We start from the raw sequence: 14,958 nt of genomic DNA, 5'->3' as shown, positions 1-14,958 counted from the left end.
AATATTACTCAGCCATCAGAAAGGATGAATACCCAACTTTTACATCAACATGGATGGGACTGGAGGAGATTATGCTAAGTGAAATAAGTCAAGCAGAGAAAGTCAATTATCATATGGTTTCACTTATTTGTGGAACATAAGGAATAGCATGGAGGACATTAGAAGAAGGAAGGGAAAAATGAAGGGGGTGGAATCGGAGGGAGAGATGAACCATGAGAGACTATGGACTCTGAGAAACAAACAGGGTTTTAGAGGGGAAGGAAGGGGGTTGGGTTAGCCTGGTGATGGGTATTAAGGAGGGCATGTACTGCACGGAGCACTGGGTGTTATACACAAACAATGAATCATGGAACACTACATCAAAAACTAATGATGAAATGTATGGTGACTAACATAATAAAAAAATAAATAAAACAAACAATCAATAAATACAAAATAAAGACAATGAGTGGGTATGCTTTTCTGATCAATACAAGCCAATGATAAATGTTAACAGGTTCTATAAAGACACTGACTTTAAAAACATCAAAGATTCTCATAAAAGCAAAAAAGAAAGAAGGCACAATGGTAAAAAACGAACAGGGAAAATTAGTTCATGTTCTTCACAAAGCAATCAAACTTTCATTCAGCCAATCTAGATGAAAAGTCTACTCCCAAGTGTTCTTTAACAGTGTGAGAAAGATAAAAACCTAAGGAAAAACAAAAAAAATGGAACTTTTTAAAACAGAAAAAAAAAAGGATTAAAAATGCATTAAAACAAAGGACAGAGTGAAGAGATTTTAGAAGAAACCGGAAGAACAGAAAAGAAGGAAATGGGTGGTATCAAATAGTAAATGAAAATTTTTGCTTGCTGATTTTTTTTTTATTCAAGAGTTTACTGACTTTTAAAAGTATCATAGAAATGGTACATTTCAGACTGGTGCATCTGCATTACCTGTATGAAAATCTGAATGCAATTTTCAATATAATATTTGGCTCTGTCAACATCATCTTGTAAGATGTAAAGAAGACTCAATTCTTGACTATAATGCAGCTCTATAAGAGCCTTCTGAAGCTCTTTGTTCACAGCTTCATCAATAAATGTCAGCAAGGACTGGTCAGCCTCCCCTTGAAGCAGTAACTTCAGCTTGCTGCGGATCATGTAAGGTAGATAGGTCTCCTAAGGAACAGAAGACTCTACTTTTAACTTTAGAAAGCCATATGAATATGCCTAATTATTTTATAATATCTTTCGGTATAATTTTTTAGGTCAAGATTTAGAGCTACTGTGATGATGTCTGATGTTTCAAACCTAAAACTACAATTTTTAAAACACGTTCACTTAAAATTATTCATTTTGTAACCACAAAATACATGGGAATATGTTCTATAGACGATGAGAACCACTTTTAGCTGAAAGATCATTGGGTGTTACATACAAGTGAGGAATTTACAACCACAGCCAAGACAGCTGTATTGTGGGAACCAGGTGAGCCGCTTCCCTCCAAGAGTCTGGGTGATCCCATGGGAGGGGAACCATCCCACTCCAGGGGTCAGGGCTATCCCATGCATAGCCTGTGACTCAAGGCAGAGACACCATGAAATTTTCTTCCACGAAGTCATAGCATGGATGTTAATATTTATTTTTAAATGCATCCCATTTATTTGGAAAGGGTCAGCCAAAAGTGGTAAGAGATTTAAACAATATTATGGAGTTCATGGGGAGAGTTGGGCTATACAAATATCCTAATACTTCACAAGTACTACTTTGTTTTTTAGAAGTTTTAAACAACTTCATTAATTAGAAAACAGCTTACCATCTAAAATATTTATCTTAGTGACCTGAAAAGTAATTCTACTGGGGATGCCGAGTGGTGCAGTCACTTAAGCATCTGACTCTTAGTTTTAGCTCAGGTCATGGTCTCGGGGTCATGTGATCAAGCCCTGAGTTGGGCTCCACACTGGGTGCAGAGTCTGCTTCAGATTCTCTCTCCTTCTCCCTCTGCCCCTTCTGCTCGTGCTCTTTCTCTAAAATCAATAAAAAAATCTTAAAAAAAAATAATTCTACCCACCTGATAAAATGGTTCACTCCACATTTTATTTAGATCTGGAGGGTTTTCATTATCAACGCTGACTATAGAACAGTATGCCAATGATTTCCACTCAGCAAGCTGGTTATAACAGTCGAGGGATGCAAGTTCCCAAAAATCCTTCTCAGCTTCTGTAGGCTCACCATCCACCCACTCTTGTTTATTGAGAGCCTCATGAAGAAAAGTTCATAAATTTATTTTACAAAGTTGGAAAGAATATAAATGAAAACACTGCATTATAGGTAGTGTTAACATTCATGCTAAGGATAATCATTTTCAGATTTATGACAAGGGGAGAGAAAAAGGAAAATAGAGTAACACTGAATGGAAGAAAATAAACCAAAACAAATTTATGGGAACAAATGAACATAAAAACCAAGAGGAAACTATTTCTCTGAGAAACTTACAAATGAAGCCAATTAACTAAAGATTCTGTCTGAATGACCCAAAATTTGATTTAAATCAATACTGTGGGTTATTTACCATTTAAAAAGTTCTTAGATTGAAAATTAGAAAATAGAACATTTACTGAAAATTGCAGATGACTTTACAACCTGGACTGCTCATTCAAGAATCTCACAGATCACAGACTCTGAATTTTAACTACTTGTTAGACATCTATACCTGGATAGCCACTGGCAACTCAAAACACAAAATGTACAAAATTGACCTTATAGTCACCTTCCCAAAACCAATTCTTATCTACCTCTTCATAAAGTTTTTATTTACTGAAGGAAAACAATCTACCCAAATAGAATTATATAGTAACAGCAGATACTGAAATAACATCTTATAGTTTTATAGTATTTGGTATGAAATGCTTTCTCTTTTATTCAGTGATGTTTTCTTAAAGAGAGTAAGAGATAAAGCAATAATTATTTCACATTTGGTTATTATGAAACTATTCCCGGATATTAATTTTTGTGTAAAAACTAAGGAATAAAGTTTAAACATTATGAAGCTCTGAATTCTAAAGCTAAAAGTTTTTCCATTCAGAAAACTAACGTGTTTAAGCAACTGACATATTTGCTAGAGATCAATTTTACCTCATTATACTGCTTAGCAGCTTCAGAATAATCACTTCTTGCTTCTGCTAATATCGCACTCTGAGTGACTTGCTTTGTTCCTATCTCACTGCTAAAAATACCACGGAGGACATCATATTCTCCAATTGACCTATACAGTCTAAAAAAACAAACAAACAAAAATCCAAATCAATGAATATGCAAATATTTTTAAAGTGTTTATTCTAACAAAATGATATTAAATCAAGAGGCCACATTATGTTAGCCAAAAAGGATATGTTATTTTTGTTTTATAAAAATATAAAATCTTAGGCATTGTGAAGTTACTATTAGGTTTTGCTACTTTAGCCATACAGGAGACAGAGATTATTCTAAAGTACATTTAGAGTGAAATCTGAAAATATCATAAATTTACAATGGATAAATTGCCTCATTACAATAAGATTATTGTGTTAATCCATTATAGTAACATTGCACATTTCAGTGGGTGACCTATCTGAAATCCTGTCAATACCTAAAATTTGGAATGTAGTCAAGAAAAGAGATCAGTGTCATATCCACCTTGCACTGGCCCCATGTTCCTGGGATGATACACACTATAATATGGTCAAAATGATGACCATGACATCATGAACAGGCAAAAATTACGTTCTTAGTACTCTGTTTCAAAGGAATGCAAAATATATATATATATTTTTAAAGATTTTATTTATTTGAGAGCGAGAGACACAGTGAGAGAGAGAACACAAGCAGGGGGAGTGGGAGAGGGAGAAGCAGGCCTCCCGCTGAGCAGGGTGCCTGACGCGGGGCTCGATCCCAGGACCCCGGGATCATGACCTGAGCCGAAGGCAGACGCCTAACGACTGCACCATCCAGGCGCCCCAGGAATGCAAAATATTATATACACAAAAGTATAAGGAAGTACTTCTTTTAAAGATTTATTTATTTTAGAGAGAGAGAAAGAGAGCAGAGGGAGAGAAAGAATCCCAAGCAGACTCCCCACTGAGTGTGGAGCCCAAAGCGGAGCTTGATCTCATGACCCTAAGATCATGACCTGAACCGAAACCAAGAGTTGGATATTCAACTGACTGAGCCACCCAGGTGCCCAAAAGTATGAGGAAGTATTAAATAAAGTTAGAAACAAATGTTTAAAGTTTAGGCCCTTAAAAGTTGTGTACTTCATTTACCCAGTAAATACACATTAGATGAGTTTCTCATTCCCAGAAAATATTAAATATACAGTGTTACTGACCGTTCACTTACACATCTGAAACAACAGGATAAAAATGGTTACTAGGTAGAATCAGTACTAGCCAAGATGCACCTTCTGAACTGCCCTGGTATTTATCTTGCCTCTCAAGAAACTCACCACTTTCCATTTCACCTATGGTTAGTTATGCATGTAAGCACATACATTTCCTACTGGATGGCTAGTTTTGTTAGTCTAGGAGACATGTCTAATTCTTCTCAGCACCTGATACAATGTATTGCTCACATATAGTGCTCAATTAAGATATGAATGATTCTAAAACAGCTAATAGTGTAAAGATTCCCCACCCTTACCTTTACTCTTTTTTCCTAAAACCTGAAGATCTAAAAATCAGCACTATAAAATAGAAGTTCAAATTTAATTTCAACCTAACATTGTTCTCAGAGTTAGGCACTGGCTTTCTTATGATAAAACCACAAGTAAGGAAAAAGACCAGACATAATGCAAAACGGCATAATGACAAAATGGAACTTGTTTTTCCCAAATAAACAAAGTAATTGGATTAAATTGTTTCTAAAAGTTTGAGTCCTGCTAAAAATAATGGATTATCCTCTATTCAGTTTAGTAAATCAGTAAAAACATATAAAACTGTAAATTATGGCCACACTTTACAGGAAACTAAACTTGGTAAATAACACCGAGTCCAAAAAGATTGTATACTGAGAGAACAGGTTTAACTGATGTTCTCTTTCCTGAAGCAAGACATTCCTTGTGTGACAGCTATTCTTGACTTATGGAATGGTACTTCGCCAGAGAGATTTTTCAAAAAATTTCACAGAAGTGTTACTATCAACTTTATTTGCTCATTTTCTACCAGAGTGAAGTTTTTTCTGTATTGCTTCAGTCAAATTCACTGTTCTCCCAACAGTCTGGATCACAGAGCTTACTTAGCAAGTTCCATCCATCTGACGACATCAGGAGAGAGGACAGTCCTCCCCCGAAACCTCTTGGCAGGTGGCTCTTGAGGCACCAGGTGGAGCAGGGCCTCCTCGAGAAGGCGGACGCCTACAGGCTGCTGTAGACTGGCCAGGCAGCCAGCACTGACAGAAGCTGGGTCGAGGCTCAGCAAGTCTGTGTGTTGGCAACTGATTTCCTGTGAAACCACAAACACATGCAGCTATTTTGCCTGTGGTACTTTGTATCTTCACAAGTAAATAAGTCATTTTACTAAACATTTTAGAACATTTTGATGTAAGTAGTGATATAACCAAAAATTTCTCTGTGTAATTCTATTAACAAAATTTCCTCAACATTCAGCTTGCTCAAAGGAGGAAATGACCTTTTATTTTTACACTTCCAATTCAGAGGTTAATTTAAAGCAAGAAAACCACTAGCAAAACATAAAAAATTTTGTATATATAATTTATATATCCAAACAACAATTGTAGTTCCCAGGAATATTTAGACTGAATAGGTGAGAAAAGCAGCTGAAACACAGATTTTATATCCAATCACCAAGTAGTAGGTATACTTATCTCTGTTACACTATTTAGCATCGTTTTTCCCATCTCCTTCCACCTAGGGGCTAACTTATTCACAATAATATTGAATTAGAGGATTTCAGGAATTTTTATATGACCTTACTTTGTAACTCTCAATTTGAGAGTCCTATATACACCAATAAAAATAAGCTACAAATCAATATACAGAACATTATAAATAGTACGGCAGCATTTTCATTAAAACAAACCCGCATGTATGCACATAATTCTTGTGTGTATGTCTATGCATACACATATAGGCAGGTATCTGGAAAGACAGTAAAGACAGTCCCGCCTAAGCCACAAACATGACACTTTCCTCGCAGCTGTGCCATACAAGGACCACGTGCTAAGTCTGACCAAGGCAACTTAAGTTCTACATTAGAGGACTTGAAAAAATGCAGATTCTCCAAAGCAAGCTAGCAAACAAAAATGTCACTCTTAGAAGGAACTAGTGGTAGAGGAAAGAAAATCCAAATAAAATTCTGTTTCAGTTAATAACACAGCAAAGTCTTGGTCTTAGCTGAGCTGTCAGATTTTGAGATATCATCATTCTAATTTAGAGAGTGAAATCCTGAATTACATAAGACTATTTTAAAATAAATATATTTTGGGGGGCTGTTGGGTAGCTCAGTTGGTTGAGCATCTGACTCTTGGTTTCAGCTCAGATCATGATCTCAGGGTCACGAGATCGAGCCCCACGTTGGGTTCCCTGCTCAGCAGAGTCTGCTGGAGAGATTCTCTCTCTCCTTTTCCCTCCCCCTTTGTCCCTCTCCCTGCTAGTGCACGGGCACACATGTGCACACGCGATCACTCTCACTCTCTCAAATAAATAAAATCTTTAAAATAAATATACTTTTAATTTTCAAGGAATCAACTCATTCTATATTTACTGAATGCCTTCTATGTTCCAGATGTTGTAGTAAACAATGCTGTCCCTGACTGCATGTAGCTTAAGATTTATTCCCATTTGCAACAGAAGTCTTTTCTGAAAGTTTTAAATAAGTAAACAACTATTACTGGTGTATCATTCCTTTATACGTAAATGCACCCTCATAATTTAAATGAGTTCTGTAAGTCTATTTTCAAGAAGACTGACTATTCTGTATAATCTCGTCGACAGTATCATTTTACTTTATAAAGAATGATTGGCTAAGCAAGAAATCTTCAGCTGGTTTCACTTTTCATAAATTCCAAAACAGAATAAAGTAATGAAGTCTAATTTTCAAAAGTTGACGATCTACTGGAATAACAATGATCTTTGTTTGGACCCTTACCTCACACCTATTAGGTGAAGGCAAGATACATTTCTTCATTTCAAATATTCCATAGTTCTTAAATAGAAATGCACACATACAATATCCTCAATAAGTGCTTTGTAAAGAAAATCCAAATTTTTATAAAGGTCAAACAAGCAATGGACAGCATATATGTAGGACACCAAATTAGTATATGTTTGCCAGTCACTGACTGTGTCATGGAAAAATGGCTAAATGGATTTCTCTTCCAGTCTGAGGGATATAGTGAGGATAGTCTGACAAATACAGGATATACAGCAGACAAGAAACTCATTCTGGGATGTCATGGTTGGGCAGTGGCATCTCAAAGAGAGTGCTCGTTAGAATAAGAACTCACGTGAACGCTATGCCAAATGTACTAAGATGCCATGGAGAGAGGAAAAAAATCATACTTTCACATATGAACCACAAATAGAAAGTCATAACAGCAAATGCTGCAAATTGCAGGCACTGACTTACATTCATGCTGCTTTTTCCATACGCAATGCCAAGTAACAAGCTCCAGAGTGAGAAGTCATTTATTTACTTAATGACAGTTAATGACTCTCTCAAACAACAATGGAAAAAGCTAGCTTTTTAAAATATTAATAGCTTCATGCTACATAGGAAAGAACAAAACAGGAAAACCTAGTATTTCATCTCAGGGAATTATTATACAATTAGTTTGCAAACCAAAGCTACTGACAAATAATATTAAAGAATATATACTTTAATTTATTCCAGGGAGGTTACTAGTTACAAAATTACTAAAATGGGCTTTGGGGGTTGGAGTTAAGATGGTGGAGCAGTAGGGGGACCCTGACCTTGCCATGTCCTTCAAATACAGCTAGATCAACATTCAAGTATTTTGGGACTATCAGAGGATTAAGAAAACAATCTGCACAGTTGGGAGCAATAGAATGGGGCAGATATAAGGTTCAGAGCCCTGGACTGGGGGAGAGGAAAGCCACAAGGCCACAAAGGGGACAGAACCCATTTCTCAGAGCTACGTCAGGAAGAGGGAGAAAGTGGGAAACAGCCCGGTGGGTAGGAACCACACAATAAGCCACAGTGAGGAGATCCCCTGGGTTGCACAGGGAGAGATCACACCCATTCCAGAGGGCATTTGGAAGAGGTATTTTGCCTCTCCAAGGACCAAAGTTCAGTTGGAACCATTGAGCAGTGCTCAAACAGCAGGGTCACAGGTACATAGAGAGGGCAGAAAACCTCTAAACAACTTTTTGCTGTGAGCCACAACAGGCTTAAACCTCTGTGTGCACTCTGCGTAGCTGCTTTTCTGTAGCTGAACTGAGCAGAAAGCAGAGACTGGAGCACACTGCAATTAACCTGGCCGTAGTTTCTGTGGTCAGCCACAACAGATTCAAGCCTCTGCAAAGTCTTTTCTGGGACAGAGGGGAGTAGGGGACAGAGCTGAGTGCAGATTGCCTATAACCTGGTTCCAGCTTTGACAGAGACAGACATAGCCAGAGAGGGAACACAAGCAGGGGGAGTTGGAGAGGGAGAAGCAGGCTTCCTGCCAAGCAGGGAGCCCAATGCGGGGCTTGATCCAAGGACCCTGGGATCATGACCTGAGCTGAAGGCAGATGCTTAATGACTAAGCTACCCAGCCACCCCTAAGCTATTTTTTCACTTTGTATTTTTCTATATCTTATTTTTTATTCTTCATCCTTTAATTATTTTTTTCCCTTTTCTCTTTTTTTGAATCAGGCTGATAATCTTTTTTTTCAGTTGTTGGTTCGACTGTTTCCTTCTCTTATTTTTTGGACCTGGCTACTTTTTTTCTCTCTTTTCTTCTTTCCCAACTCTTCTTTCCTTCCTTCTTATTTTCTAGAATCAGGCTTATAGTTTATTGTTTGTCTGTTTGTATCCACTTTTGTTCCATTTCCCTTTCTCTTGTTTTGGATCAGGCTTTGTTTTGTCTTTTTTTTCCTTCTCTTTCTTTTTTCCTTTACAAGCTTAACGACAAACAAATCAAACCACATGTACTTAAAGGTCAAAACACTCCCCACTGCAAGCAAGGAGGAACTCTGTAGAGGAAGGACCAGTAGGAAAGAGCAGCCAAAATACAACAGCAGAGTGTACACAGCATACAGCAGAAACAACTTCCTGAGGTTTCTGTTGTTATTATTGCTGTTTTTGCTGTTTTGTTTTTCTCTTTCCCCCTACTTTCCTAAATACAATGACTAGAAGGAGAAATTCACTGCAAAAGAAAGAACAGACAGTACTACTCTCTGCCAGGCATTTAATCAATATGGATATAAGTAAGATGTCGGAACTAGAAATCAAAACAATTATAAAGATACTAGCTGGGCTTGAAAAAAGCATAGAAGACACTAGAGAATCCCTTACTGTAGAAATAAAAGAACTAAAATCTAATCAGGCCAAAATTAAAAATGCTATTACTGAGATGCACTCAAACATGAAGGCTCTAACAGCTAGGATAAATGAGGCAGAAGACAGAGTCGGTAATACAGAAGATAAAATGATGGAAAATAAGGAAGCTGAGAAAAAGAGAGATAAACTACTACTGGATCATGAAGTCTCCCTTCAAAAAATCAGCAATACCATAAAGTGAAATTTTAGTAATAGAGGTCCCAGAAGATGAAGAGAGAGATGGGGAAGAAGGTTTATTTGAACGAATTATAGATCAGACTTGCCCTACTCTGGGGAAGGAAACAGACATTCAAGTCCAGGAGGCACAGAGAATCCCCCACAAAATCAATAAAAATAGGTCAATACCCTGACATAATATATAGTAAAGCTTAAAATTTCAGAGATAAAGAGAAAATCCTGAAAGCAGCTCAGGACAAGAGGTCCTTAACCTACAAGAGCACATAAGGCTGGCAGGAGACCCTTCCACCTGGTAGGCCCAGAAAAGACTGCCATGGCATAATCAATGTGTTAAATGGGAAAAAATATGCAGCCAAGAATACTTGATCCTGCAGGGCTGTCATTCAGAATAGGAGAAGAGATAAAGAGTTTCCAGGAAAAACAAAAACTGAAAGAATTTGTAAACACTAAAACAGCCCTGCAAGAAATATTAAAGGAGATCCTTTGAGGGAAAAGAGAGCCCAAAAGTAACAAAGATCACAAAGGAACAGAGACAATTTATAGGAACAGTGACTTAAGTAATACATGGCAATAAATTCATATCTTTCAAGAATTATTCTGAATGTAAATGGACTAAATGCTCCAATTAAAAGACAAAGGGTATCAGATTAGATAACAAAATAAGACCCATTGATATGCTGAGACTCATTTTAGACCCAAAGATTGAAAGTGAGGGGTGAGGGGATGGAGAACATTTACCATGCTAATAGACATGAAAAGAAAGCTGGAGTAGCCATCCTTATATCACACAAACTAGTGTTTAAACCAAAGACTGTAATAAGAGATAAATAAGGGCACTACCTCCTAATAAAAGAGTCTATCCAACAAGAAGACCTAACAATTATAAATATTCATGGCCCTAACTTGGGAGCAGCCAAATATATAAGCCAATTAGTAACAAAATTAAAGAAACTCATTGATAATAATACAATAATAGTAGGGGACTTTAGCACCCCACTCATACCAATGGACAGATCATTAAGCAGATCAACAAGGAAACAACGCTTTGAATGACACCTTGGACCAGATGGACTTCACAGATATATTCAGAGCATTTCATCCTAAAGCAACAGAATACACATTCCTCTTAAGTGTACATGGAATGTTCTCCAGAATAGATGACAATACTTAGTCACAAATCAGGTCTCAACCAGTAGAAAAAGACTGAGATTATACCATGTATATTTTCAGACCACAAAGCTTTAAAACTTGAATGCAATCACAAGAGAAAATTTGGAAAGAACACAAATACATGGAGGTTAACGAGGATCCATCTAAAGAATGCATGGGTAGGGCACCTGGGTGGCTCAGATGGTTGAGCGTCTGCCTTTGGCTCGGGTCATGATCCCGAGGTCCTGGGATTGAGTCCCACATTGGGTTCCCTGCTCAGTGGGGAGCCTGCTTCTCCCTCTGCCTCTGCCTCTCTCTCTCTCCCTGTCTCTCATGAATAAATAAATAAAATCTTTAAAAAAAAAGAAAAAAGAATGAATGGGTCAACCAGGAAATTAAAGAATTTTTAAAAATACATGGAAGCATATGAAAATGAAAACATAACAGTTCAGAACCTTTAGGATGCAGCAAAGGCAGTCCTAAGAGGGAAGTATATAGCAATAAAGGCCTACCTCAAGAAACAAGAAAGGTCTCAAATACACAACCTAACCTTACACCTAAAGAACCTGGGAAAAGAACAGCAAATAAAACCTAGATCCAGCAGGAGAAGAGAAATAATAAAGATTAGAGCAGAAATCCATGATATAGGAAAAAAAAAACAACAACCAGTAGAACAGATCAAAAAAAGTAGGAGCTGGTTCTTTGAAAGAATTAATAAGATCGATAAACCTGTAGCCCAAATTACCAAAAAGAAAAGAGAAAGGACCCAAATCAATAAAATCATGAATGAAAGAGAAGAAATCATAACCAACACCAAAGAAATACAAACAATTGTAAGAGAATATTATGAGCAATTATATGCCAACAAATTAGGCACCCTGGAAAAAATGGATGCATTCCTAGAAACATATAAACTACCCCACTGAAACAGGAAGAAATAGAAAACCTGAACAGACCCATAACCAGCAAAGAAATTGAATCAGAAATCCAAAATTGCCCAACAACAGGAGTCCAGGGCCAGATGGCCTCCCACTGGAATTCTACCACACATTTAAGGAATTAATACCTATTCTTCTGAAGCTGTTCCAAAAAACAGAAATGGAAGGAAAACTTCCAAACTCATTCTAATGAGGCCAGCATTACCTTGATCCCAAAACCAGACAAAGACCAATATCCCTGATGAACATGGATGCAAAAATTCTCACCAAGATACTAGCTAATAGGATCCTATAGTACATCAAAAGAAATATTTACCACAACCAAGTAGGATTTATTCCTGAGCTGCAGGGGTGGTTCAACATCCACAAATCAATTCAGGTGATATACTACATTAATAAAAGAAAGGACAATAACCATACGATCCTCTCAATTGATGCAGAAAAGCATTTGACAAAATACAGCATCCTTTCTTCATAAAACTCTCTGCCATGTAGGGTTAGAGGGAACATATCTTAATATCATAAAAGCCAAATACAAAACACCTACAGCGAATATCATTCTCAATGGGGAAAAACTGAGAGCTTTTCCTTAACGGCAGGAACACGACAGGGATGTCCTCCCTTACTACCTCATTGTTCAACATACTACTGGAAGTCCTAGACTCAGCAGTCAGAAAACAAAAAGAAATAAAGGGCATCAAATCAGCAAAGAGGAAGTCAAACTTTCACTCTTCGCAGACAACATAATACTCTGTAGAAAACCCAAAAGATTCCACCAAAAAATTGCTAGAACTGATACAGGAATTCAGCAAAGTCCCAGGATATTAAATCAATGCCCAGAAGTCAGTTGCATTTCTATACACTAACAAGGATGAAGAAGAAAGAGAAACCAGATAATCGATCCCATTTACAATTGCACCAAAAACCATAATACGAATAAACCTAACCAATGAGGTAAAGGATCTGTATCCTGAAAACTACAGAACACCTATGAGGAAATTGAGGAAGACACAAAGAAATGGAAAAACGTTCCACGTTCATGAATAGGAAGAACAAATATTGTTAAAATGTCTATGCTACCCAAAGTAGATTCTACACATCAATGTAATCCCTATCAAAATATCACAAATATTTTTCACAGAGCTGGAACAATCCTAAAATTTGTATGGAACAGAAAAGATCCTGAATAGCCAAAGGAATGTTGAAAAAGAAAAGCAAAGCTGGAGGCATCACAATTCCAGATTTCAAGCTATATTATAAAATTGTCATCATCAAGACAGTATGGTACTGGTATAAAAACAGACACATAGATCAATGGAACAGAATAGAGAACCCAGAAATGGAACCTCAAACTCTATGGTCCACTAATCTTTGACAAAGCGGGAAAGAATATCCAATGGAAAAAAGACAGCCCCTTCAACAAATGGTGTTGGGAAAATTGGAGAGCCACATGCAGAAGAATGAAACTCAACCACTTTCTTACACCATACACAAAAACAGACTCAGAATGGATGAAAGACCTAAATGTGAGACAGGAATCTATCAAGATCCTAGAGAACAGGCAGCAACCTTTTGACCTCGGCTGCAGCAACTTCCTGCTAGACACATCTTCAAAGGCAAGGGAAACAAAAGCAAAAATGAAATATTGGGACTTCATCAAGATAAAAAACTTTTACACAGTGAAGGATACAGTCAACAAAACTAAAGGTAAGCTACAGAATAGGAGAAGATATTTGCAAATGACATATCAGAAAAAGGGCTAGTATCCAAAATATATTACTATTATTATATTATAGAGAACTTATCAAACTCAACACCCAAAAAACAAAAACTCCAGTGAAGAAATGGGCAGAAGACATGAATAAACATTTCTCCAAAGAAGACATACAAATGGCCAACAGACACATGAAAAAATGCACATCACTTGGCATCAGGGAAATACAAATCAAAACCACAGTGAGATACCACCTCACACCCGTCAGAATGGCTCAAATGAACTCAGGAAACACAGATGTTGGCGAGGATGTGAAGAAACAGGAACCCTCTTACACTGTTGGTTGGAATGCAAACTGGTGTAGCCATTCTGGAAAATAGTATGGAGGTTCCTCAAGAAGTTAAAAATAGAAGTACCCTATGACCCAGCAATTGCACCACTAAGGTATTCATCCAAAGGATACAAACATAGTGATTTGAAGGGGCACATGCACCCCAATGTTTATAGCAGCAATGTCCACAATAGCCAAAATATCGAAGGAGCCAGATGTCTATCGACAGATGAATGAATCAAGAAGATGTGGTGTATATATACAATGGAATATTACTCATGCATCAAAAAGAATGAAAGCTTGCTATTTGCAATGACATGGATGGAACTAGAGGGTATTATGTTAAGCGAAATAAGAGAAAGACAAATATATGATTTCACTCATATGTGGAATTTAAGAAACAAAAACAGATGAACATGGGGAAGGGAAGGAAAAACAAAAAGATGAAAACAGAGAGGGAGACAAACCATAAGACACTCCTAATTAATTATAGGAAATAAACTGAGGGTTGCTGGAGAGGAGGTGGGTGGGGGGATGGCATAACTGGTTGGTAGGCATTAAGGAGGGCACTTGATGGAATGAGCACTGGGTGTTATATAAGATTGATGAATCACTAAATACTACCTCTGAAACTAACAATACCCTATGTTAATTAAATTGAATTTAAATAAAAAAATTTTTTAAATACTATAATGAATTGAAACAGTTTTATATTAGGGACTTTGTAACGATCCATGTTTTCAACGGCAAAGGAAACATTTCTTATATGAAAAAGTAACCTTCCAGTAAGCATGTTTAAGTAGTAACTGAAACAATGCCTACATTAACATCTGCTCAAACTGTACTGCCTTAGAAAGGCCTTCTCTGACCACTCCCATCTAAATATCTATCATGGTACATACCCACCACCCCACCCTGTTCAAGAGGCTGTCTCCTTCCCTGCTTCATTACTACCCTATATTACACTAGTCCTTCTGTAGTACTCAAGTTCTATGACACTTAAGACTACTTCATGTTATCTTCTATATTTGTCTGTTTATTGTTTGTCACCCATTGTATTTCCAGGAGGGCAGAGATTTGTGCTTCTTTGCCCCATTCACCATCCCCACCAC

At 37.2% G+C, this 14,958-nt stretch overlaps 1 protein-coding gene across 4 annotated transcripts in view; it reads right to left on the bottom strand.

Moving 5' to 3' along the window:
• The window catches only part of PRKDC (protein kinase, DNA-activated, catalytic subunit), a 244,993-nt gene that overhangs the window by 56,589 nt on the left and 173,446 nt on the right, over window positions 1-14,958 (bottom strand). For all 4 annotated transcript variants that reach the window (XM_064588357.1, XM_064588358.1, XM_064588359.1 and 1 more), the window contains 4 exons: window positions 5,252-5,457; window positions 3,116-3,254; window positions 2,052-2,240; window positions 935-1,159 (listed from right to left, as the gene is read on the bottom strand). In XM_064588357.1, the coding sequence (XP_064444427.1) occupies window positions 935-1,159; window positions 2,052-2,240; window positions 3,116-3,254; window positions 5,252-5,457 (759 nt within the window). The remainder of the gene's footprint in view (window positions 1-934; window positions 1,160-2,051; window positions 2,241-3,115; window positions 3,255-5,251; window positions 5,458-14,958) is intronic.

Source organism: Mirounga angustirostris, unplaced genomic scaffold (assembly GCF_029215605.1).
Source record: "Mirounga angustirostris isolate CCGP_5_RB_7025 unplaced genomic scaffold, mMirAng1.0.hap1 SCAF_4, whole genome shotgun sequence".
Taxonomy (NCBI): Eukaryota; Metazoa; Chordata; class Mammalia; order Carnivora; family Phocidae; genus Mirounga; species Mirounga angustirostris.
This window is presented reverse-complemented; position numbering and strand designations above follow the sequence as displayed.